General features: G+C 39.7%; 2 protein-coding genes across 2 annotated transcripts; both read left to right on the top strand.

Moving 5' to 3' along the window:
- Nucleotides 1-418: 418 nt before the first annotated feature.
- LOC134619673 (PLAC8-like protein 1) lies at nucleotides 419-5,482 on the top strand. The gene is made up of 3 exons (XM_063465554.1): nucleotides 419-518; nucleotides 637-791; nucleotides 5,321-5,482. Exons 1-3 carry the CDS (start codon nucleotides 419-421, stop codon nucleotides 5,480-5,482), a joined length of 417 nt encoding a protein of 138 aa, XP_063321624.1.
- Nucleotides 5,483-15,338: 9,856 nt separating this feature from the next.
- On the top strand, nucleotides 15,339-16,925 carry LOC134619690 (UDP-glucuronosyltransferase 2C1-like). Its single transcript, XM_063465555.1, has one exon. The coding sequence runs from the start codon at nucleotides 15,339-15,341 to the stop codon at nucleotides 16,923-16,925; it is 1,587 nt and encodes a 528-aa protein (XP_063321625.1).
- The last annotated feature ends 6,976 nt before the right edge of the window (nucleotides 16,926-23,901 follow it).

Genomic DNA, 23,901 nt, shown 5'->3' on the forward strand with positions numbered 1-23,901 from the left:
GGAGGGGCTTAGAGTAGAGCCACTTCTCCTTCACACTGAAAGGAGCCAAATGAGGTAATTAGTGCATCTGATCAGGGTGACTCCTTGATGCCTGCTAGGTGAGGTGTTTCCTACCATGTGCTACCAGGAGAAGGATAGAAGGCAGATTCAGGATAGAATCTCTCCACGACACTGGCAAGATTAAATCTCTTGGGTGGCATGGGAATGCTTCAATGTCCCCACAGATGATCTAGGGAGAGGAAGGTCAGGGTACCTCTGCTCGGACCCAAACTTGAATAAGCAACAGAAAATGGATAGATGGACTAAACTTCAACATGTAATGAGCATCGCCAAGGAATGTACTTGCAATTATAATATAGTTTTCTTCTTATCTTTTATCTTCTAATGTTAATCCACTTTTCTTTTGAATAGTTCAACAATGTTGCGACAGGTGGTACAGGTTCAGCCACAGAGCACGGTACAAGAGGAAGGGCAATGGAGCACTGGTCTGTGTGAGTGCTACAAAGACATGGGCGACTGTAAGTATATGAAATTATTACATTGTCTTTGCTGATCCCCAGTGATTGACTGATAGTTGGATTGAACTCTTATTACCTGTCAGTGATTTAATATAGTGTATTTATGTAATCTTTGCAGGCTGTTTTGCCCTGTGCTGCCTCCCAGTCTTTACCTGTAAAGTGACCAGTGCAGTGGGAGCGTGCCCCTGCCTACCTCTGCTGGACTGTATAGGCTGTGTACCGCCAGCCTCTCTTGCCATGAGGGCGTCTGTCAGGCAGCGATATGGCATAAAGGTACTAGAAAACAGCATAACTGTTGCCTTTTTTTAGAAAAAAACAAAAACAAACACATAAAATTGTTTCCTGATGAAATTCTAAGATGTACCACACTCAAATTCACATGGCATTTTAAAATAAAACCTGTGAGGTCTAAGCCTCTCTAATCCCACTACCCACATAGCAAGCAGGTCTGGCCCGGATCTGGCATCAAGCTGGCACTTCTGCTATGGTAGCCAACGTTTCAAATGCAGGTTTGACAGGTTTGTGAGTGTACACTTTATCCAAAACCTAGTGACAGTTTACTCATCTTTGCCAGTTGGTGGCTGTAGCTCAGGAGGTAGAGCAGGTTGCCTACTGATTGGAAGGTTAATGGTTTGATCCCTGGCTCCTCCAGTCTGTATGTCAAGATTGTGAATGTGTATGAATGTAGTTAGGAAGCACTCAGTTTAGAGAAAGTGGGTGAATGTTATATGGAGCACTTTAAGTAATCCAGGAGAGTAGAAAAGCTCTGCGTAAGAGTCAGTCCACTCACTGTCTGAACAGAGTTTCATTGTGTTACTTTTGCACTATTATGTTCCGGCACATGTTGTTATTACACGGCTTGATTAAGGTAAACATTAGGCTGACATCTGGGGCAAGAGCTGAAACTGTCCTGGGCCAGCACAGGGCTAGCAGTATGTCTGCAACTGGCCCGTGGCTGCACACAATGCGCTTACACATGGCCCACATACCGCAAAGAATGATGGCCCTTTGGTGGCCCAGATCAGGTTTGCCAGAGGTAATCCACACATGGGCCAGCACAAGACCACCAGTGTGTTTGTAACTGGCCTTGTGCTGGCCCATGTGTGGGCCAGCTCTGGCAAACCAGGTCTGGGCCACTAAAGGGCCATCATTCTTTGTGGTATGTGAGCCATGTGTAAGCACATTGTGTGGGCCAGATCCGGCCCATACGAATTTTGCTATGTTGATAGGGGCAGCTGGCTTCTCTGAGCCTCACCAAAACATTAATAATAGAATTAATAATAAAATTAAACATTAATGACAAAAAAAATCTCAGTATATGTATATTTGAAATAAGTAAACCTCCAGTAACACTTACATAACACTTACATAATACAACCTAAAGAAATATGCACAAATAGATATTTTAGGTCATGTCTTCCAGTCAGTCTCAAATTTGGAACTTTATAGCCTAAGGCGCTGGAGAAATTGCGCCTTAGACTATAAAGTTCCAAGGTAGGTCTTTGTAGCAGTTTAGTAATTATTTAATTCAAGTTCTTATTTCTTCCAGTGTTTGGGCTTAAATCCTATCCAAATCTATTTTTAATGGACAATGGAGTGTTGGCAAATGTTTTTTCTTTCTTTTTTTGGAGGTAGAAATGACTGTCTTTGACTGACAAGATGAAGTGCTAAGCTAAAGTTATAACTCAGTGCTAGCAAGCTTCGGTTTCATAGAGACAGTAACTATTTACTGCTAAGATACAGATAAAATGCTAGATACTCACATTTTAGTGAGTCCAGAGCTCCAGAGGTTGCTGCTTAGTAAACACAAATGGTTAGTTAATGAAAAGTAACATTTTGCTAATGCTAATAAGGCTAACAATCGCATAGAAAGGCTACATGTCTCCTTGTCCCGGACACTACAAGTTTTTTAAATTCTCTGAAAAGACTGACACCATGTCTTCCAAAATATATTTTCCCATGTGCTTCACTGATGATAATATTAGAAACTACTATCTGAAGCTGGGGAGCTGCTTCACACGAGTTTTAGCTAGGTTTGTGATTAAATGCTAGCTAGCTTATCATTTTTTACCACCAGCTGTTCTGCAAAACAGGTGCCACTTCTGTACCATGTAGTCATATGTGGCTCTGTATTGTTGTTTGACTGGGTTTCAATGTTTTCCCCCCTTCTTCTGTTGGCGGTATTTAACAGGATATAGGCATATTGTCCGAATAAATCTTATATGTAATTGCCACTGAACAAAACTGACCATGGTCTCTGTTTAAATTCAGTGTTGCCACCAACACTGATGTGATTAAAGCTTTTGTCACAGTTTTCTCAGTGAATAAATGACAAAGCCGTTTACCACAGGGCTCTTCCATGTTCAGTCTGGAACACAAGTTAAACTTTACTCTAACTGTTAGCAATTATGAAGTCTTTCATTCAAATGAAGGAATCTATCCCTGTAGTTGTAGTTGATGTCATGATAAACAGAATGCGACTGATTGCTTCCTGATGCAGCGCATTGTGTCCCCAGCTCAATTACACAGAGCTGCTGGGCCTTTGAATAATTCTGATTGTAGCTGAGGAGATTGAGGTATATAAGTGATGAATCACAATAACAGCACACAGGAGAAATAGATCCAACGTCACTAGGTGTTACCGTAATGACACCAGTTATTACTTGAGCAACGCAAACAATATTGTTAGTCTGTGCGGTAACATTAGATATTTGTTAATTATTAAATAAATAAATCTGCATAAGTGCTATGAATAAACAACTAAGTACTGAATTGCTCCGGCACCCACCTACTGCCTCACTGCTGTGTTTGTCCACACTGAGCACTCATCCACCTGCATGTGTGAACACAGACTCCTGATAGACATCAGGTCGCCGTCACTGATCAGTGCTCAGCTAATATGAAACAGCTGTTTCCCATGCAAACAGCAAATGTTCAGTTTGATGTGGGATAAGGCCAGCCTGTCCTTTCTGGGACAGTGAAGAAAAGGAGAGATAAGGTGGGAGTGGTTGAAGGCCAGCAAGGCAGATGCTGGAGCGCTGCCACCGGAGAGAAGGAGGTGGTTGGTAATGTTGGCTTTAATGGAGGTGGAGTGGGCTGTCAGTGGCTGTCAATACCGCAGAGCATGAGCTAGGAGGGTGCCAAAAATTCTTATGAAAACAAGTCCCAGCATGTAGGCTGTTTGTGAAACAAGGCAACTATTCTCTCATAAGAGGAAAGAGATAAGGCCTCAACGGTACACACCATGAAAATAAAACTTACTTACATACTCTGATGTTCAGGGTCATCGTTCTGTAAAAATTAAATATATTTATCCTGCTGTGTTTCTTCAGTTACCCCCAGTTTCACTGTTCATAGACATTTATGGTTCCCAGAGAATCACTGGGGTAGACACTGGTGATTACCAAGGCCAGCAGGATTTCTTGTAGTGCTACTATGAGATTCACATTTTAGATGAAATGTCTTAAACAAGTAAATGGACTCGCATGGAATTTGGTACAACTTGTTCTCATTATTTTTGGGGCTTGAAAGTGAAATATCTTAATTTTTATCTGATGTATTGCCAGGGAGTTGTCAAAATACCCGCAAAAGTCTTTCAACTGCGGAAACACATCAAACGTGGCCGAGCTGTTGAATTCTCCAGTTTTTCTTTCACTTGTCTTTTATCATTAGCATGACATTGACGTAGTTTTGAGGGAAAAATCTGTCTGGTGTGTACCCTGAAAGTGTTTGTAATTTGTGTTTATCAGATGTCGGTAACGGTTTATGGCTGGCATGAGCATGAGCTGGCAAGTCTTCTAACCAACCATATTTCTTAGTGTTAAAAAGGTTTAGTCTGCTTTGCTGACTAGAAACAAAGAGTTGAAGGGAAGATAAATGCTCTTTTGGAGTTTTTCTGTAAGAGTACAGTAGTGTACTTTCCTCCTTTTGTCAGTTCTGTACAAAAGGTTTGCATTGGACTTCAAGAACTCTGGCCCTAATCTATGAGCACATGCAACTAATAGATCACTTGATGATCTGCAAAGCAAACTTGTTTAGCTGTATCCATAAACCACATAGGTGCTGTGCACAGACTAATGTATCTGTTAATCAAAACAGAAGAACAGGACTTCATTTGCCAAAACTTCACAGACCCACACAAAACTTCCAATTAGGCCTAATACAGGCTGTCTGTTGGTAAAGGTCATATTACATCATAATCAAGCCAAAATGAAGTTGAGGTTTAACTTACACAAGGCTAGACCTGCTGTTCTACAGTGAGGAGTGATAGTAGGGAAAGAAAACCGACAGAAACTGGCCTCAAAGTTGCTGTGCTGACTCAGTATCATGAAGGGAAAATCACATGCCGAAGCTGTGCATGGAATGAACATCGGCTGTTTTGCTGTTTCTCAGACTTTATTAATATATCAAATCTCACCCACCAGCATTTTCATCCTGACATTACTGACAAGTCCTTTCTCTGTTGCTATGAGCAAAGACTTGGCTGCAAGAAAGCCAGTGTCCTCAGAGAGAGGATTCTCACTGAAACACAAGAACACTTAGTACTCCTGCACTGACAAAGACACTGCCTGCTTTTATCCACACTACATGCATTTTTAAAATCTGGCCTTCTTTGTCAAAAAGAAATGTTGCAAAACTATAATGTAAATATTTGACTCTATTTGTAGTGTAACTTTAAGTAATCGTGCTGGTTTACTGCAGTACCAATCTGCTGCATGGCGTTTCTTTCACACCTAAATGCAAATGTTCACCTTTTGTTTGAGCCTCCCACTTGCGTTCAGGCTTCTCTTCGTGTCTCACAGGGGAGTGTGTGGAGCGACTGCCTGTATGGATGCTGCTGCTATCCGCTATCTTGGCTCCAGATCTCCAGAGAGCTGAAAAGAAGAGCAGCATCCCACGCCTCTTCTTCTTCTTCAGCCAGATACACCCATCTAACATCCCTGCAGGGGGCGCACTTGGTCTAGACACATGCAGAACTGACTTTCTCCCCACAGTGTGTCCTCCAGAGTACAGGAGTTGATTTAATCACATTTCCTCTGCTCTGGAGCCACTCCCGGTTACCTCAGAGAATTCAGCAGGGACACAATGCGTCCCGTGGAGAGGAAAGTTCAGTTTGTCCCAAGATGAAGTGAAAGAGCTGTGATAAAAAGGCATTTCAATATTAGAGCGGGGGACTTTGTGTTCCTTTGAGTAACTACTTAGATTGTGAGATTATATTCTTTCACTGGTGGAAACTAATAGAGCTCAACTCTACAAACAATTTCTTTTTAGTAACCTTAGAAGATATAGTTTCCCTTATGATGATAAGTGTATGTAAGAAAGTGTTCTTCTCTTTCCTAATGGTAAGGTAGATTTGGGGTTCATTTAGCTGGCAGTACTTCTGTGCACATAGCGAGTACTATTTATGCACATTGCTGTATTAATGTAGCATTTTTAGTGAAGTGAAACTTCTTATTGTTCTGTCCTTTAATACATGCAAGACACTACAACATACTGATGGTGTAAGCATTATAAATACATATATGGATATGTAAACACTGGACATTGTTATCATAACGTCACCATTTGGTTTCATGACTCATTCGAGGTGAGAAGTTCACAATGTGCATCTTTGTTTCTTTAAACCTTTTTAAGTGACAGACACTTGTGAATCACAAGGTAGCTAATGCATGCTTCACTTTATTAGTTATTCTACTCTAAATCGGGCCATAATTTACAAAATGAACACCATGCTGCAATGTTATGTCAAAATGTTATGTACAATGACATGAATTTTATCGCTTGAGAAAATTTCTTTATAAAATATTATTATGGGTTTCATGCAAAGAGAAGAGAGCTTTTATCTACAGTCCTAATTTAATGCTATTTTTGACACCATCTGCATATTAAATGCTCACCTTCTAGAAGAATGAAGGAAACACAAACACAGCTGGTTTGACTGATTTAACACACTGATTTAAACTACACAGAACGTTATTTATGAGCAAAAATGCATCTGTTTTGGTTAATAATGATTATATGGTAATGCTGTTTATGCTGAATGTACATATCAAATTAAGATTTTGAGATGAAACCATCCATCCATCCATATTTGTGTCTTCTTATCCAGTTCAGTTCGGTTCAGTGAGTGGGCTGTTGGGGAAGAATTGAAGAATGTCAAATATTTCCATTTTGCTTCTGTAAACTCTTTGATTATTTACTGTAAATATTTTGTTTCACCGCTAATATTCCATTTCCTGTGCATATCTATTTAGCTGATCTCTGTGTCGCTGCTAAATATTTTGTGTTGGATTGTTTCAGTGACTCGTAATAAATACTAAATGTTGTAAAGCTGATTTTAAAACAATAGTGTGATGTGAATCCAAGGAAATGCCAAAGTCAACAACTTGTCAGTGAATTTGATGAAGAACACTTGCAGTATTCAAAATATGGGCACAGAGCCACATGCCACTGCTCCGCAGTACTCCTTTGTTCTACTCTATATCCCTTTAAAGGTTTAAACAAGTCATTTTTATCAGCATTTTACGCATAAGCATCAACTTTGAGTTGGATTTTACCCACATGCTAAATCAGCATAATTTGAGAAGCTGCTGATTTAGCAACTCTCGTTCATGCATTTTGACCTTAAAGTTTTTCTGTCTTAATGTTTCTATTTAGGTATACCAGTTCCATTTAAGAGGAACATTCCAACCTAATCTTTACCCTAAATGGGTTACTGGGCGATTTGTTAGCTGTTAACGTTAAGTTCTAACTATTTATGATGATGATGATGAGGGTATGAATTAGTGTATTTCTCTGATTTACTCACGTTGCCACTGCCATGTGTGAACACATAGCATTAAGGTTTTGAGGGCACCTTTGCCATCAGGTGAAGCATCCACCACATATGGCCAGACGGTCATTACATCCCCGGGCCTCTGTCATGACCTCTATAACCAAACCCCTGAGCCTTTGGCATCTGCAGCTGTTTTCAGGTTCAGTATAAATACAGGATCAGGACATAAACTGAGTGCAACTTAGTGAGGTAAACAATAACTGTGTTTACTTTTAAAAGGTCTAAAAGATCAAAAGGAGGTGTTTGCACATATCTAACAGCTAAAATCTCATTGATGTGTACCGACTGCTTTGTTTTTTGGTGCCTTAGGTAATGCCTTTCATGCATTACCTGTAAGATAGCAGGAAAAGATTGGGAGTATCTGTGTTTACCTGTCGTGGATCCTTCTGGACTCATCCCATGGATGACCACAGTTGTCAGGGTGTTGACATACCAGTGATACAGTATTGAGGCGCAGGTTCATATGACATTCATTATTACTGAGGCTTTTTTTAAATAAATAAATGGCACCGTAACTGCGTCAGTACTTAGCAAACCATCACAAAAGTCACAGCTGCTTTCACAGTTTATCTGATTTGGGATCAACTTCGACGTGTTCAGTCTGTTTTTACTTTCTCAGACGCCGTCTGAGAAATCTCGTGGTTGTTACAGAGGGTCGTGCTCCACTCTGCACTCTACTTTTGTTCCAGGCGTTTTTGTTTAGATTGACTTGGACTATGATTAATGACCACAGCCAAGCAATCAGCTGTGTTATAGAGCTGTTATAGCTTTGTGAACATGAACTATTTGATAACATTTGTTTCTTCTGTATATTTAACTCCTTTGATCCTGGCCCCTAGCTCGTGTCTGCACAGGGAACGGTGTGCAATAACTGCATGTACCACTTCTTTCTGCGGGCCTTGTACATGGTGCCAGATAGCAAGAGGGAGCCAAATGAGGAAGAATACCATCACTTTTGTCAACATGTCCCAATATGAATCATTAACAGAGACGTCACTACCATCATTCATGCTATTTGAAAAAAGCAAGGGCCATTTAGATGGATTTCTAATTCTGCTTCAAGCATGACACTTCTAAGAAAAGGATTAAAGATCAGCACATGACAGCCATAAATCATCAACATGGAGTTCAGCAGACACTGGGTTTCTGTTATATACACCTATACAACCTATAGAGGCATGCTGGTAAACTGATGATGACTATTTATGTGTACACATTTGCAGTTGTTGTTGTTTTTTATGTATTTTTTCTTTGCTTTGTATTTGCTTGATTCTTAGAATTTATTGCATTCTCTAAAAGTATATGGATGGCCCTTCAGCTTGTGGTCTCTGCTCAATGTCTTGTTATAACTGAAGAATGATTCCAAAATGAAAGTTGGACCAGAATCTGGGATGTTACTTTGACATCAGTTGCAGGTGCTTCCGACACCTGGATTCTTATTAGACCTTCTAGCAAGAGAAATCCTTATATTCAAGGATTGCTTTTTATGCCTATTTATCAGCGAGAAAATAAAAAATAAAAAAGAAATAAACAAAAAAATGTAAAAGTGTCTCAAGAAAAAAATGAAAAGAACAAACATGCACAAACTCAGTGGCTCAAACAGAGTACTTCAAAGATTTTGATGCTTCACTTGTCCTGCTGAGCTAAATGACTTCATGTTTAAGTGTTAGCATTCCTGAGTTTATGATCGCAACAAAGCTTGGATAACTGCAAAAGTCTAGTGTGTTAAGTTCACCATGCAACAAATGAAATGGAATTTAGATGAGCAAAACAATAATACTTTAGTGTTATTTTATATGGAGGAGACATTTTTTCATAGCCATGTAGTAACCATAGCACCTTAATTACCTAGGAGATAAAAGCCACTGACATCAGGACCAGGAAGCTCCTGACCATGCATGGAGGGTTTCACCCCAAGTTCAGCACTCTGAGCCTGTATGCTAAGCCTCCAGCTGCTTCTCTGTCTGCAAAACCACCCATGAAAGAATTTCTGTCTCCATCTGCTGGATGTGCTGCAGCGTGCTGCGGATGCCAGATGTTGTTTGTCCCATCGCACCCTCTGCATGATTCTACGTATATTCAGACAGATGCCTTGCACCTTTTCTCCCTAGAGACATTTTGTGTCTCTACTTAGGGACATGTGACAGCTGACTATATCAAATCTGCTATCTGCAGCATCTACTCAATGTGCCAGGTGGGCAGAGATCACCAATACAGGCAGGAGGTCACATCCTGCTTTTAATCCTGCTGAATCCTTCCAGTATTTTAGGCCTCTGGGTTTTTTATGATATTGAAATATCCAAAACACATTACTGGATGTCTTTGTCTGGATATCTCATCTCAAAAATCCATTCTGGCTTGCTCAGCATTCTCAAGCTGATGCATATTTGGTTCTACTTTTGCATGTGAAAGAAAAATTTTATCAGCTTTCCTAATCTAGGAATATCATCCTATCTTTTCCATGGTATGAGATATGTAGTGCTGCCCTAACCTGTTAGGGGGTCATTTGTGAGAAGACGAGCGTGCACATGGAATACATGGATTAACATGAATTAAAGGGATTGCGAATAAGAGATAAACAGCATGTGTTTTTGTGCTGATAACTTAGCACCCTACAAGTACTGTACTGTGCTAATTTATCAGCTAACACTGGAAAACTTAGTTAGCAAGCTGCATCCGCGCTAATTAGGGTTAAAAAACCGACACACCACACCTGAGGCACAAACCACTTGTAGCACACAGTGTACTATGTTATTTACAATAATATTGCCAATCCCAAATCCCAACACCACAAACGGTGAATCTGCCTGCTCGATGACAAGAAATGACATGAACCAAGGTCTGGAAATACAGGTTAATATATTTCCTAACATTCGTCACCACAAACTTATTAGAAAGGACTTCAACCTGTATTCACAACCGCAAGTTTCAAACGCTTTTCACACCTGACATTAACTTTATTAATTTCAGTGGGAAAGGCATTGCTTGGAGATTGCATAGGTTTGTTTTCACAGATTGAGCTAACCAGAGACCGAATCCCAGTGCCTCGTTAGTTGTTCCTGCCGTACACATGACGAACCACATGTGATCACATTGGAGCAGTGCTTGCAGGTTAAAGCTACGCTTTGGTGTAAGTAGAATTTACATGCTTGGAAATGGGATTTATCCACTACTTTAAGCAAAGCTTTTTCTGTTGTGGACTTTGGAGGTTCATTCTGATAACTGCTGAAGCCTGATCTGCACAGAAACGGAGCTTGGAGCTAGTTCTCTCCTCAGATGAATGGATTTGTGTTCTTTTCAATTCTTCAGACCTGCATACTGCACATCTGTACGTCTGTGGGCTGCCTATACCTCCAACTGACTCCTGCTCTTTGGCCCAGGTTTATGTAACTCCACAGAGACAGAGGATAGGTGGGGCAGGCTGTGTTTCACTGATATGACTGCTGAACACTGAATCAGGCTGTTATTGTAACTACTTTATTATTTTCCCTCCGCTGTGTGACCTTGCTGCTTCCTTCTTCCCTCGTTCCCTGAAACACCCATCTCACACTCACTCACACTGTTGTGTTCTATAACTCCGCTGCCTTTGGAAACCTGTTAAAGAAACATTATTCTGTCCCTTAAACATGGGTCTCTTTTCCTTTAGTGTTCTTCACAGCTTCATTCAAACAGTCCTGTTCCTCTCCCTGTGAGAATGATCAAGAGTACTTGCAGACATTTGTGATTGTAAATGTGTGTAACTCTGTCACACTGGCATGTCTAATCAATCAGCTTGGGATAAGCTTCAGGGACCTTAAAGAATCAGGCTCACAGAGTTTATGCTCTTGCTTCACCTGAGCAGTGTCCATACTCCCAAAATATACAGTCTCAGCCAGAAATATTGACATAGATTAGCAGTTAAGGCTGCAGAAGTAGGGCAGGTTGTCAGTAAATTTCAAGGTCAGTATTTCAATACCTGCGTCCCATCTTTCAGTTGCACATAAACTGCATGTATAAAACAGAACAATGTGTGTGACTTAAAGAATAAAGTGTTTTGTCAGTGTTTTGATTGGTCAGTAAGTCCAGAATGCTCTAACTATATGGCAGCCCATTTCCATTAGGTTATATATATATAAAAAAACATTGTTACTACTGGATTTACTTTATTGGGAATCTCCAACTTTTTGTACAAAAAGTAAATTTTGTTCAAATTTTGCTCAGAGGACTTTGAGAATAGGAATAGGAGTCAGAATGGAAACCTTGTGAATCGAGCTCTCACATGCCTCACTTATAATTTCTAATCATAAATCTTTCCTCTAGAAAATGAGAAATAACGTTGAGGGGATCAGGAGATAAGGTGAGGGGTAACTTTGTGCTAAACCAAACAAAAGTCCATCTGATAACCAGTAGTGGGTGAAGGACAAAATAAGGATAATATGTGAAGTATTTAGAACAAAACTAAAATGTAGGATCAATTATATATAAATATCTAATATGCATATGTAACATAGTATACCATGAACACAGGAGTCTCATCTACATTCTGAATTTGACCTGATGTAAAATGAACTGTGTGTTTGACCTGACCTGTTTGTTTAAAAGGTACAACAACAGGAAAAAACATATTACACAGTATATCTTGGCTCACGTAGGACTTGGATCTCAAGTCAAACTTCTGGAAGAAACAGGCAAGCTTTATTATAATAGAAAACATTTCACTTAAAAATGACAGCAATAATACAGCTTGAGCTATTTTTTTTTTTTAAAGCATATTCACACAAGATATTCTGTCCAAACAAATAGCTAATTGGAGGGTGGTTGTGTGAAGAATTCCAGCCACATATTATAGAGGGGTTACAGTGATGACTGCTGGAAAAGTAAAGTCTGATGTACTATATATTTGTGTAGCCCCTTAATGACCCTTTATTAAACTGTTTAAAATTCAAATTAAACAACTGCATTCATTCTTACTGGAAAGATCCCAACAGTCCCAAACCCAGGGACTCTGATCTGTAACATGATGAGTGGCTTCAGAGCCTGTTACTGACACGTGTCTGTCTGTTTATATTTATTGGTCTCTGCAGCCATGTGAAAGTCAGAAAGCTGAGTAATAGGTTAGAGATTTAAAAGTATCTTATCTGAGTGAAGGGATGAAAAGACTATCTGAAGTATATAAAAAAGGATTGCTTCAGACTTAGTATGATAATATAACCTCTACTGGGTCATGATGACCCAGTAGAGGTTGCCATGTTGCCAAGTAAGCCAAAGTAAAGAATTCTACAGGTTCGATCTGGGCCTCCTGCAGGGTTGTTTATGCACTGAGGAAACCTGGACTCATCAAAAATGACAAACTACTGTTTAAAATCTGCTTTCCGAATTATATCGAAGTATGTATGACTTAGTGGCTTCAGTGGAAAGTCTGAAAAGTTTTGTTGAACAAAATTCCTTATTTGAAGATAACGAAAAAAATGTGATTGAGGTAACTGATCCCTTTCCCCCCCATTCTAAAAACACCCTATCCATTTTACCTGGTTTAAACAAGTAGTTATGTATTATTGGCATTCTTACTGAAAAGTCAGGTAGTTTAAGAGATTTCCTAATTTGACTTAATATCTTTAAGTAGTGTTTAACAACAAAATTACGACTGATCGAATTATTAGAAGAACCCGTGTTAGAAAACAATAAGACCGGTAATGAGGCTTCAGATACTGTTGGTGCCTCTACCTGAAGCCAGATCGGAAGCTTATCATAACAATAATCAGTAGGCGGACCACACTGCCAGTGCAATAGAGCTCTTGAATTTGCCACCCAGTAATAATGTCTAAACACAGGGAGACCCAACCCCCCACTGGAAGTATTTTTTTGAAGATGAGCCTTGGATATCCGAGGGGGTTTTCCTGCCCAAATAAATGAGAGAATCAATGAATCAAGCTGCTTAAAAAAATTTAAGTGGGAAATAAATAGGAAGGTTTTGAAAGAGATATAAAAATCGTGGCAAAGACACCATTCTAACTGCATTTATTCGACCAATCAAAGACAGAGGAAGCAGTTTCTATTTTCTGATATCGTCTATGAGCTTGTCCAGCATTTCCAAGAAATTCAATTTATAGAGGATTTTAAACATTTGATATCTCAGTTTGTCAAGTGCGTTACAATCCCAGTTGATTCTGATCGAATTAAGAAAACATGGGCTGAAGACCTCGGTGTCCCTCTGTCTGAGGACCAATGGTCAAACTGTTTGTCCAATATTCAGAAAGGCTCAATAAACGCCAGATATAAACTAATCCAGTTTAAAGTCATTCACAGATTACATTTTTCTAAACTTAAACTTAACTGGATCTATAATTCTGTATCCCCCTTATGTGATAGATGTAATATCGGTGAAGGTTCCCTTGCACATCTATTTTGGCACTGCCCTGTCTTGAAAGCTTTTTGGAGCCAGATTTTTACGTGGTTTTCAAACCAATTTAGAAAAAAGTACCACTTGATGGTACATTGGCTATACTTGGATCATTTGCACCAATCGAATCTTTTTCCTTTTCACAAAAACAGATGATTACAATGGGTATGCTGGCTGCAAAGAAACTTATTCTTTTACAGTGGCGGTCTCCTTCGGCCCCGTGTTTTAAAAAGTGGCTTAATGAGATGGTGTCTGTGGCTAGGGTGGAACAGATAAGATTTGATAGAAAGGGAAACTGGCGAGTTTTTGCATGATTTGGCAGCCATTTCTAGAATTTTTAAAAATTAACTGATCATAATTCATGCCTCACACTCCACGTGAATTTTCTTATTTTATTTTATTTTATTTTATTTTACTCTTTATTTCGTCAATATCATTATAATTTTTTCTTCTTCTTTTCTCTCCTTCTATTTCTTTTTTCATGCTTATAAGTTCACAAATGATAAATGTAGTAACTGCCCTCAGTTGAATCTGTATAAGAATGCTGTGTCTAATTTAAAAGCAAAAATAAAATAATTAAAAAAAAAATGACAAACTACTGGTAAAGTATTAAAGTGGCAAACAGAAAAAGAAACAGCTACCTGCTGTTGCTAACAAACAGCAGACCAGATCACATTCTAATACAAAGCTAGTAGCAAAGATCATTGGACCCTGAAAGATGTTAAAGCTCAGTGCATCTTGATCCTAATCAAATAGGCAAAGTTTGATTTTCATAATGTTATAAAACCAACGATGAGCAATCTGGCTTGTAGCACTTATCCTTTGAACATATATTTATATTCTTTGCCCTAAAAATCTTTACTGAGAGAAGTGAGGCCTGTAGCTGTTTAGAAGTCTGTTTGGGGTTTTTTCTGACCTCTTGCATGTACTCTTGGAGTCATTATGGTAGCCCGGCCACTCCTGTGAAAGTTCGCCACTGTTACAGGTTTCCTCCATTTGTGAATAATGGATCTTACTGTGGTTCACTGAGGTCCCACAGCCTTAGAAATGGCTTTGTAAGTCTTTCAAGACTGATAGATTCCAATGACTTTGTTGCTTCGAAAAAGTTCTATTTAAATGATACACTATATTGCAAAGTATTTACTCTCTTGCCACAACCAGTGAATTCAGGTGTTCCAGTCACTTCCACTGTCACAGGTGGAATTTGCTAGGATCCTCATATTCTTCCACAAATGCTTGTAGAAGAAGTCTGCACATGTCCAGGTGCTTGATTTGATACATCGGGAAACCATGATAGAACATTTCCTGGCTACTAAAACTTTTTTCCATGGTCAGCTGTTAGTGGTATTGCAACAAAGTCGAAGTAATTAGGAACAACAGCAGCTGGGAGGCTGGTGGTCGCCCATGTAAAATCAAGGACTGGAGTCAGCGGATGTGCACAGTGTGCAGAGGTCAACAACTTAAATTGACTATGTGTTATTGACTAAAACAAAAACCAGTTTGACTCGTAGGCGCTTCACCAGTGAGTCACTGAATACTAACAGGTTATACGTTACTGAGGTTACAAGTCTGATTCTTTGTTTCTGTCTATTGTTTCTTCCAGGAAATGTCCGGTCTTTCCATCCCTCTGATTCTGACAGTGCTCTGTCTGCTTCTCAGGCCCCCTCCATGTAGCAGCAGCAACATTCTGGTAGTCCCTGTTGATGGTAGCCACTGGATAAACATGAAAATTATCCTTGAACAGTTACACTCCAGGGGCCACAACATCACAGTTCTGCGCTCTGCAAAGAGCTGGTACATCCCTAATAACTCTTCCATTTATACTTCTATTAATATAAGCATGCTGGAGCATGAGGCAGACATTAACTACTACAACAAAATGTTACAAGATGTTATGGAATGTCGCACTTATCCTACATTTATACGCATGTTCTGCCAACAGTACTTGATCACGTCCGTGTTAGATCAGGGTCACAAGATCTTGGCCAGATCAGTTGCTACAATAATAGAAGACACAGTATTTATTCAGAAGCTACAGGATACCAAGTTTGACTTAATGTTAACTGACCCTGGTATGACAATAGGGGTACTTCTTGGAAGTTACCTCAAGCTGCCTATGGTTTTTAATGTGCGCTGGATTAATGCTGGAGAAGGTCATTTCACCATAGCTCCCTCTCCTATCTCATATGTCCCTGTGCCAGGAAGTGAGCTCCATGATCAGATGGACTTTCTGGAAAGAACCAAAAATATGCTGCATTATCTTTATAATGTCATTGAACAGCACTTGATCATGAATCCTGCCTACTCAGATCTGCTCCAACGACACTTCCCTCCTGGTACTGATTTGCTGTCTTTACAGCGTAGAGCTGATATCTGGCTGTTCAGGGCAGATTTTGTCTTTGAGTTCCCTCGGCCCACAATGCCTAATGTAGCATATATAGGGGGTTTCCACTGCAAAAAGGCCCAACCCCTCCCCGCTGAGCTGGAAGCATTCATGCAAAGCTCCGGACATCACGGTGTAGTTGTCATGTCTCTGGGGACATTTATATCAGCCCTACCTCGCAAGGTCACAGAGGCCATCGCTGCTGCTTTTGCTGAGCTCCCTCAGAAGGTGATTTGGCGTTTTGTGGGTGAAAAACCTTCATCTCTTGGAAACAACACCCTGCTGTTGGAGTGGCTACCTCAGAACGACCTCCTGGGACACCCCAAGACTCGTGCCTTTGTGGCCCATGGAGGCACCAATGGCATGTATGAAGCCATCTACCACAGTGTTCCTGTTGTGGGCCTCCCACTCCTCTTTGACCAGTTTGACAACTTACTCCGGCTGAAGGTGCGTGGTGCAGCTCGGGCTGTAGAGGCCTACTCACTGACCAAAGAAGACTTCCTGTGCGCTCTCAAGGATGTTCTTGAGAATCCCTCTTTCCACACTAACATGCAGCATCTGTCCCAGCTACACCGTGACAAGCCAATGACTCCAATGGACACTGCCATCTTTTGGATTGAATATGTCATCAGGAACAAAGGAGCACCTCACCTACAGTCAGCAGGTTTTCACCTGCCTTGGTATTCCTACTTCTGCCTGGATGTGGCTGCTTTAACCATAGCCATAACTGGAATTTTCATCTGGGCTTTGGTCTTTGTCTGTAGGCTCCTCTGCTGCCGGAGGTCAAAGAGAAAAATGAAACCAGAGTAAATGAGCCAAACATGATTCAGTCTTTGCAACGTTTAGTTTAGCAGAGTCAATGTCACATGATTAGTCTTTACAATAATTTCTCCCTTAATTTTTGCTCTAAAGAAGATGTAAATCATTGCAATTAGAACTGCATTTGCTAGAGATTTCGAAAAAGTTACCCCAAAAGAGATTTGTCATTCAGGGGGAATACTTTTACTTCATATAGGCATCATATAGTACAACATGGTTTTTGATATGATATCGAAGGTCAGGAAATTTGTGTTAGGTTCAATATTTGTTTGTTGTAATAATGCTTCTTGGTTGATTGGCAGAGAAGATTCAACCCATAAGCTCAACTCTGCTGCTAAACCTCCAAATGCATTAAGGGGAAATAAACAGCCTTTCCAACACATACGATATATTGACAGGAAGCATTGTTACGACAATTAAATAATTGACTAAACACAAATTTCTTTACTTTTTGTCTTAAGTTTATTACTATTAGCTACAAATGTGCTTTAACTGTCTGAAAGAAGCTGTTTGAGCTCACTTTCACTCCCTTTAGTCCAAATTCATTCTGATTGGCTGCCCCTCATAAACAGAGGGTTTAAACAATAAATGGCTCATTGGCAGCATTGGCTCATTGGCAGCATTGGCTCATTGGAATTAAGTGCACATGCTGTCCTGATTATTTGATGGGTTGGCCATGTTTAATATGACCAGCCAGCACTGACTACAAGGAAAGCAAACGAGATGAACTTTTTTGGCTTTTTGACATAGTTTTAGGGTGAAGGTTAAACAATAGATGTGAGAGTGTTACATGTGGCATAAACTGCAGTTGGTGTTAAACTGATATTCTTTCTTTGACTCACAGCTCAGACAAATGCAAGCACAGGCATGATTTCAGATTCAGGATGAGTTATGCTATCATTATATCTAAGACTCACTTCAAAAAAGCAAATTGCTGACAGCAAATGTTTCAGATTACTCAGGAAATTACCTGACATTTCTATTGCAGTCTGACACTAATAACATAAAACTGTTCTTTAACACTTTATGGGTCTCTATTGTACAGAGGAGATTCTTCAGGCAAAAAGAAAAAGCAAAATTGTATAAAGTGGCATTTGAAATGGCTTGTTATTGTTTGCAAAATGGCTAAACACACCAGTATGTCCAGAGTACATAATGTAATTTGTAAGTGACCACCTGCCCCATGCAAACATGTTTGCTGAGGAGCCGAAAAATCAAGCAACTGTGTTTGTTTCACAGCTATGCTCCCTGAAAGACTCATAAGTCCATTTCAATATAATGTCATCTTTTTTTCTGTAACATTAAGCAACCCGTTCTCACTCCCAAATCGTAACATTTTACGCTAGGTGACAAATCGTCAACATATTACGTTTTTGGGCACCCAAGGCGTTCCTACATCACGACATCGGAAAACTGCGGACACATGAGAACCGTTTGGACTCAATCTACACATCTTCGCTTTTTCCCTTAAAATCGCTTTAGAAAACACTATTTCACCTCATTAAAGTGCTGGTTAAGGTTAGGAATAAGGTTATGGTTAGGTTTAGGGATAAGGTTAGGTTTAGGCTTAGGTATACGGTTATGGTTAGGTTTAGGCATAAGGTTATGGTTAGGTTTAGGGATAAGGTTAGGTTTAGGCGTAGGGATACGGTTATGGTTAAGGTTAGGAATAAGGTTATGGTTAGGCATAAGGTTATGGTTAAGGTTAGGCATAAGGTTATGGTTAGGTTTAGGGATAAGGTTAGGTTTAGGCGTAGGGATACGGTTATGGTTAAGGTTAGGCATAAGGTTATGGTTAGGCTTAGTGATAAGGTTAAGTTTAGGGCTGCAGTACAGGGCTGGAAACCGCCGCGTACCATAACAACGTGGAAGGTCACCTTTCGCGTTCCTCAGGAACGCTGCAGGACATGACAAAACGTCGGGATGTTACGCCTCGGGAGTGAGAACGGGCTCCATTAAGAGTGTAGTCACTTTACCTTTGCAAATATATGTCTTTAGCACATGCAACCTGCTTAATTTTACAATTTTGGGGTGTTTTGTGATGGGAATCAGCCTCACCTTAACTCTTTGGGGTCCAGGGTATAATTGAAAGTTTTTGACTACTTTTGAATTTACCTATATATTTCACCATTAAAAGCTGTTTACCTTGCCTTCTTTGGTGTCATTCTTTTCAGCACAACCTGTGTTGTCTGAATTTGCTGTTATTTTTCCATTGTGACATATTGTATTAGCACAATTGATCTAAATTAAGCCAAAAAACATAAACTGTCACGGCTGGGGCAGCAGTCGTGTTGTGGAATGAAAGGAGGACCTAAAATGCAGGCAGCCGACTGTTGATATGAGTGAGAGTTTATTTACAGGTGGCAATGGCAGAAACAGACAACGAAGCATGAGAAATACTAACGGAAACCTAAACTGGGAAAAACTAAAGAGCAAACTTGAAATCCTCAGGAAACTGGGTGAAAGGCAGAGAGACGCAGACTGACGGAGGATACCAAGAAACACAGAGGAACGCAGACAAATGCAGACGAGCCGACAACGAGCACAGACCGACACCCACTAAATATACATACACAAGGTAATCGGGCAATCACACACAGGAGGGGAGAACAGCTGTTCCTAATACACACGATGACTGGAGGACACAAGCTGAACACAATGACAACAGACACAGACCTTCAGAATAGAACAGGAAATCCAGAACATGAGCCTTCAAAGTAAAACAGGAAACACACTGATTTACAACACAAACACGGGGACATGAACAGAGCACCGAGGACAGACACAGGTAGGGCTGATAAAACACTAAACTTCAGGCTCAACCCTAAACTAATACAAAATCAGAAACTAGAACAGAGGAAAATAACCATAAAACACAAAACGCTGGGTCAACAACCCAGCACCATGACATAAAATCCAAGTAGAAAAAAGTTATATTTTTTTTACTGTAAAAACCACAAACATGTTTAATGAATCGTTTTCATAACTTGAAAGGCAAGTAGAAATTGTAAATTTTAAAACATATGTACACATTTGGGAAACAACAAAGTTAAATGGAGCTATTTAACTAAAAATGCAAACAAGGCCTAAGGCGTTTTTTATACAACCATTTAAAACTGTTTACAGAGCAATCAGGTGCTCTGCATCAAATAAGAAGGCACACAAATTATTTGTGCCATTCCAAAAAATTGTTTCTGTCCACTATAAGACAGAGGAGAACACCACGGGGATAAACCCTGCAGGTCTGACGACAGGAGGTGTATCACTCTTCCTGTTTTCCACCTGGAGACAGCGTTTACACTGCAATCTGCATTTGGTGGCTTTTTTGCAGCAGCTGTGACATTTACTAGTAGAACTGACACACAGCTTCATTCAACCAGTCCCACTCCTCTCCCTGTGAGAATGATCCAGAATACTTGCAGACATTTATCAATGTAATGTGTGTAACTCTCTCACATTGGCATGTGTAATCAATCAGCTTGGGATGATCAATCAGCTCGAGGGACCTCAAAGAATCAGGCTATTTTCTTCTGGCTCACAAAGTTTATGCTCTTGCTTCACCTGAACAGTGTCCATAGGGCAGAGTCAAAATATACAATCTCAGCCATTTTCTCCATCAAACTATTATTGTTATCATCAATAAAATAATTTGAATCCAATTCTTTTTTTGCTATGTTTTTCTAGCACTGTACACAGGAGTCACAGTATACCTCGAACACCTTGAAATGTCAATATTGACATAGATTGTGTGCAGCTAAAGCTGCAGAAGCAGGGCAAGTTGTCGGTAAATTCCAAGGTCAGTATTTCAATACCTGCGTCCCATCTTTCAGTTGCACATAAACTGCATGTATAAAACAGAACAATGTGTGTAACTTACAGAATAAAGTGTTTTGTCAGTGTTTTGATTGGTCAGTAAGTCCAGAATGCTCTAACTATATGGCAGCCCATTTCCATTAGGTTATTAAAAAAAAACATTCTTACTTCTGGATTTACTTTATTGGGAATCTCCAACATTTTGTACAAAAAGTAAATTTTGTTCAAATTTTGCTCAGGGGACTTTGAGAATAGGAATCAGAATGGAAACCTTGTGAATCGAGCTCTCACATGCCTCACTCATAATTCGTAATCATAAATCTTTCCTCTAGAAAATGAGAAATAATGTTGAGGGGATCAGGAGATAAGGTGAGGGGTAACTTTGTGCTAAACCAAACAAAAGTACATCTGATAACCAGTAGACACTTGGGTGAAGGACAAAATAAGGATAATATGTGAAGTATTTAGAACAAAACTAAAATGTAGGATAAAATATATATAAATATCTAATATACATATGTAACACAGTATACCATGAACACAGGAGTCTCATCTACATTCTGATCTTTGACCTGATGTAAATCGAAATGTGTGTTTGACCCAATGACTGTAGTCATTGGTTTGACCTGACCTGTTTGTTTAAAAGGTACAACCACAGGAAAAAACATATTACACAATATATCTTGGGTCACGTAGGACTTGGATCTCAAGTCAAACTTCTGGAAGAAAGAGGTAAGCTTTATTATAATAGAAAACATTTCACTTAAAAATGACAGCAGTAATACAGCTTGAGGTATTTAAAAAAAAAAAAGCATATTCACACAAGATATTCTGTCCAAACAAATAGCTAATTGGAGGGTGGATGTGTGAAGAATTCCAGTCACAGATTATAGAAGGGGCAGACAGTGATGACTGTACTATATATTTGTATAGCCCCTTAATGACCCCTTTATTAAACTGTTCAAAATTCAAATTAAAAAATTGCATTCATTCTTACTGGAAAGATCCCAACAGGCCCAAACCCAGGGACTCTGATCTGTAACATGATGAGTGGCTTCAGAGCCTGTTACTGACATGTGTCTATCTGTTTATATTTATGGTAAATGGTCTTGTTCTTATATAGCGCTTTTCTACTCTGAGCACTCAAAGCGCTTTATACAACTAATTCATTCACCCAATCACACCCATTCACACATGCACTTTTTTCTGACCTAAGTGCTAAGTAGTCTACCATTCATACACATTCACACTCCGATGGATGCATCGGAGAGCAACATGGGGTTAGTATCTTGCCCAAGGATACTTGGCATGCAGATTGGAGCAGCCAAGGATCGAACCACCGACCTTCTGGTTAGTGGCTGACCTGCTCTGCCACCTGAGCTACAGCCACGTGAAAGTCAGAAAGCTGAACAATAGGTTAGAAATTTAAAAGTATCTTATCTGAGTGAAGGGATGAAAAGACTGTCTGAAGTATATAAAAAAGGATTGCTTCAGACTTAGTATGATAATATAACCTCTACTGGGTCATGATGACCCAGTAGAGGTTGCCACGTTGCCAAGTAAGCCAAAGTAAAGAATTCTACCGGCTCGATCTGGGTCTCCTGCAGGGTTGTTTATGCACTGAGGAAACCTGGACTCATCAAAAATGACAAACTACTGGTAAAGTATTAAAGTAGCAAACAGAAAAAGAAACAGCTACCCGCTGTTGCTAACAAACAGCAGACCAGATCACATTCTAATACAAAGCTAGTAGCAAAGATCATTGGACCCTGAAAGATGTTAAAGCTCAGTGCATCTTGATCCTAATCAAATAGGCAAAGTTTGATTTTCATAATGTTATAAAACCAACGATGAGCAATCTGGCTTGTAGCACTTATCCTTTGAACATATATTTATATTCTTTGCCCTAAAAATCTTTACTGAGAGAAGTGAGGCCTGTAGCTGTTTAGAAGTCTGTTTGGGGTTTTTTCTGACCTCTTGCATGTACTCTTGGAGTCATTATGGTAGCCTGGCCACTCCTGTGAAAGTTCGCCACTGTTACAGGTTTCCTCCATTTGTGAATAATGGATCTTACTGTGGTTCACTGAGGTCCCACAGCCTTAGAAATGGCTTTGTAAGTCTTTCAAGACTGATAGATTCCAATGACTTTGTTGCTTCGAAAAAGTTCTATTTAAATGATACACTATATTACTGTATTTACTCTCTTGCCACAACCAGTGAATTCAGGTGTTCCAATCACTTCCACTGTCACAGGTGGAATTTACTAGGATCCTCATATTCTTCCACAAATGCTTGTAGAAGAAGTCTGCACATGTACAGGTGCTTGATTTGATACACTGGGAAACCATGATAGAACATTTCCTGGCTACTAAAACTTTTTTCCATGGTCAGCTGTTAGTGGTATTGCAACAAAGTGGAAGTTATTAGGAACAACAGCAGCTGGGAGGCTGGTGGTAGCCAATGTTCCCTCTAATTTTTCATGTGTCTGAGCGAACACGCAAACTCCCTGAGCGATCTTGGGGACCACTGTGAGCGACATTAGACGTGTGCACTGTGGTCACGCCAGCGTCGAATCCATCCAAGTTACATGGTTTATTAAAATAATAAAATTACAGCATTTACATTTATGTTAGACTACTTTTAATTAACTGCTTTAGCCCACTTACAATGAAAATCTGAAAAAATGAAAAAATCTTGTTCATGACCTGTGTAGTATGTTAACACTATTGGAAGTAAAAATAACTTGAACTCCAATTTTGAAAACACAACTTTCTTTCTTTTTAAAAATAAAAAATAATAAAAAAATAAAACTCTGACTTGTATTATGAGTCTGTGGTCTGTGAGAGAGTCCTGTAACTCTCTGTCTGCAAAATACAGTATATAATGACCAATGTTGGTATGCTGGTATACTGGTATAAAGTCCACACTTTTTCCGTTAATTGTTCCGTCTGTCCTGCTCACATTTCCAAAGGCTGTACATGTTGTCATTAACGTGGCTTCACTCCACATCAGCCACGCCGCTTTGCTAGCTAAAACACCGCTGTCGGCACATATTTACTTTAATTTCAATTCAGGTTAGAATTTCTTTTGTGTGCGCAACACAGATTTTCTCTGGGCAGAAACCGTGCCAACAGTGCGCAATTGCGCACGTGCG

Source organism: Pelmatolapia mariae, linkage group LG3_W, assembly GCF_036321145.2.
Source record: "Pelmatolapia mariae isolate MD_Pm_ZW linkage group LG3_W, Pm_UMD_F_2, whole genome shotgun sequence".
NCBI lineage: Eukaryota > Metazoa > Chordata > Actinopteri > Cichliformes > Cichlidae > Pelmatolapia > Pelmatolapia mariae.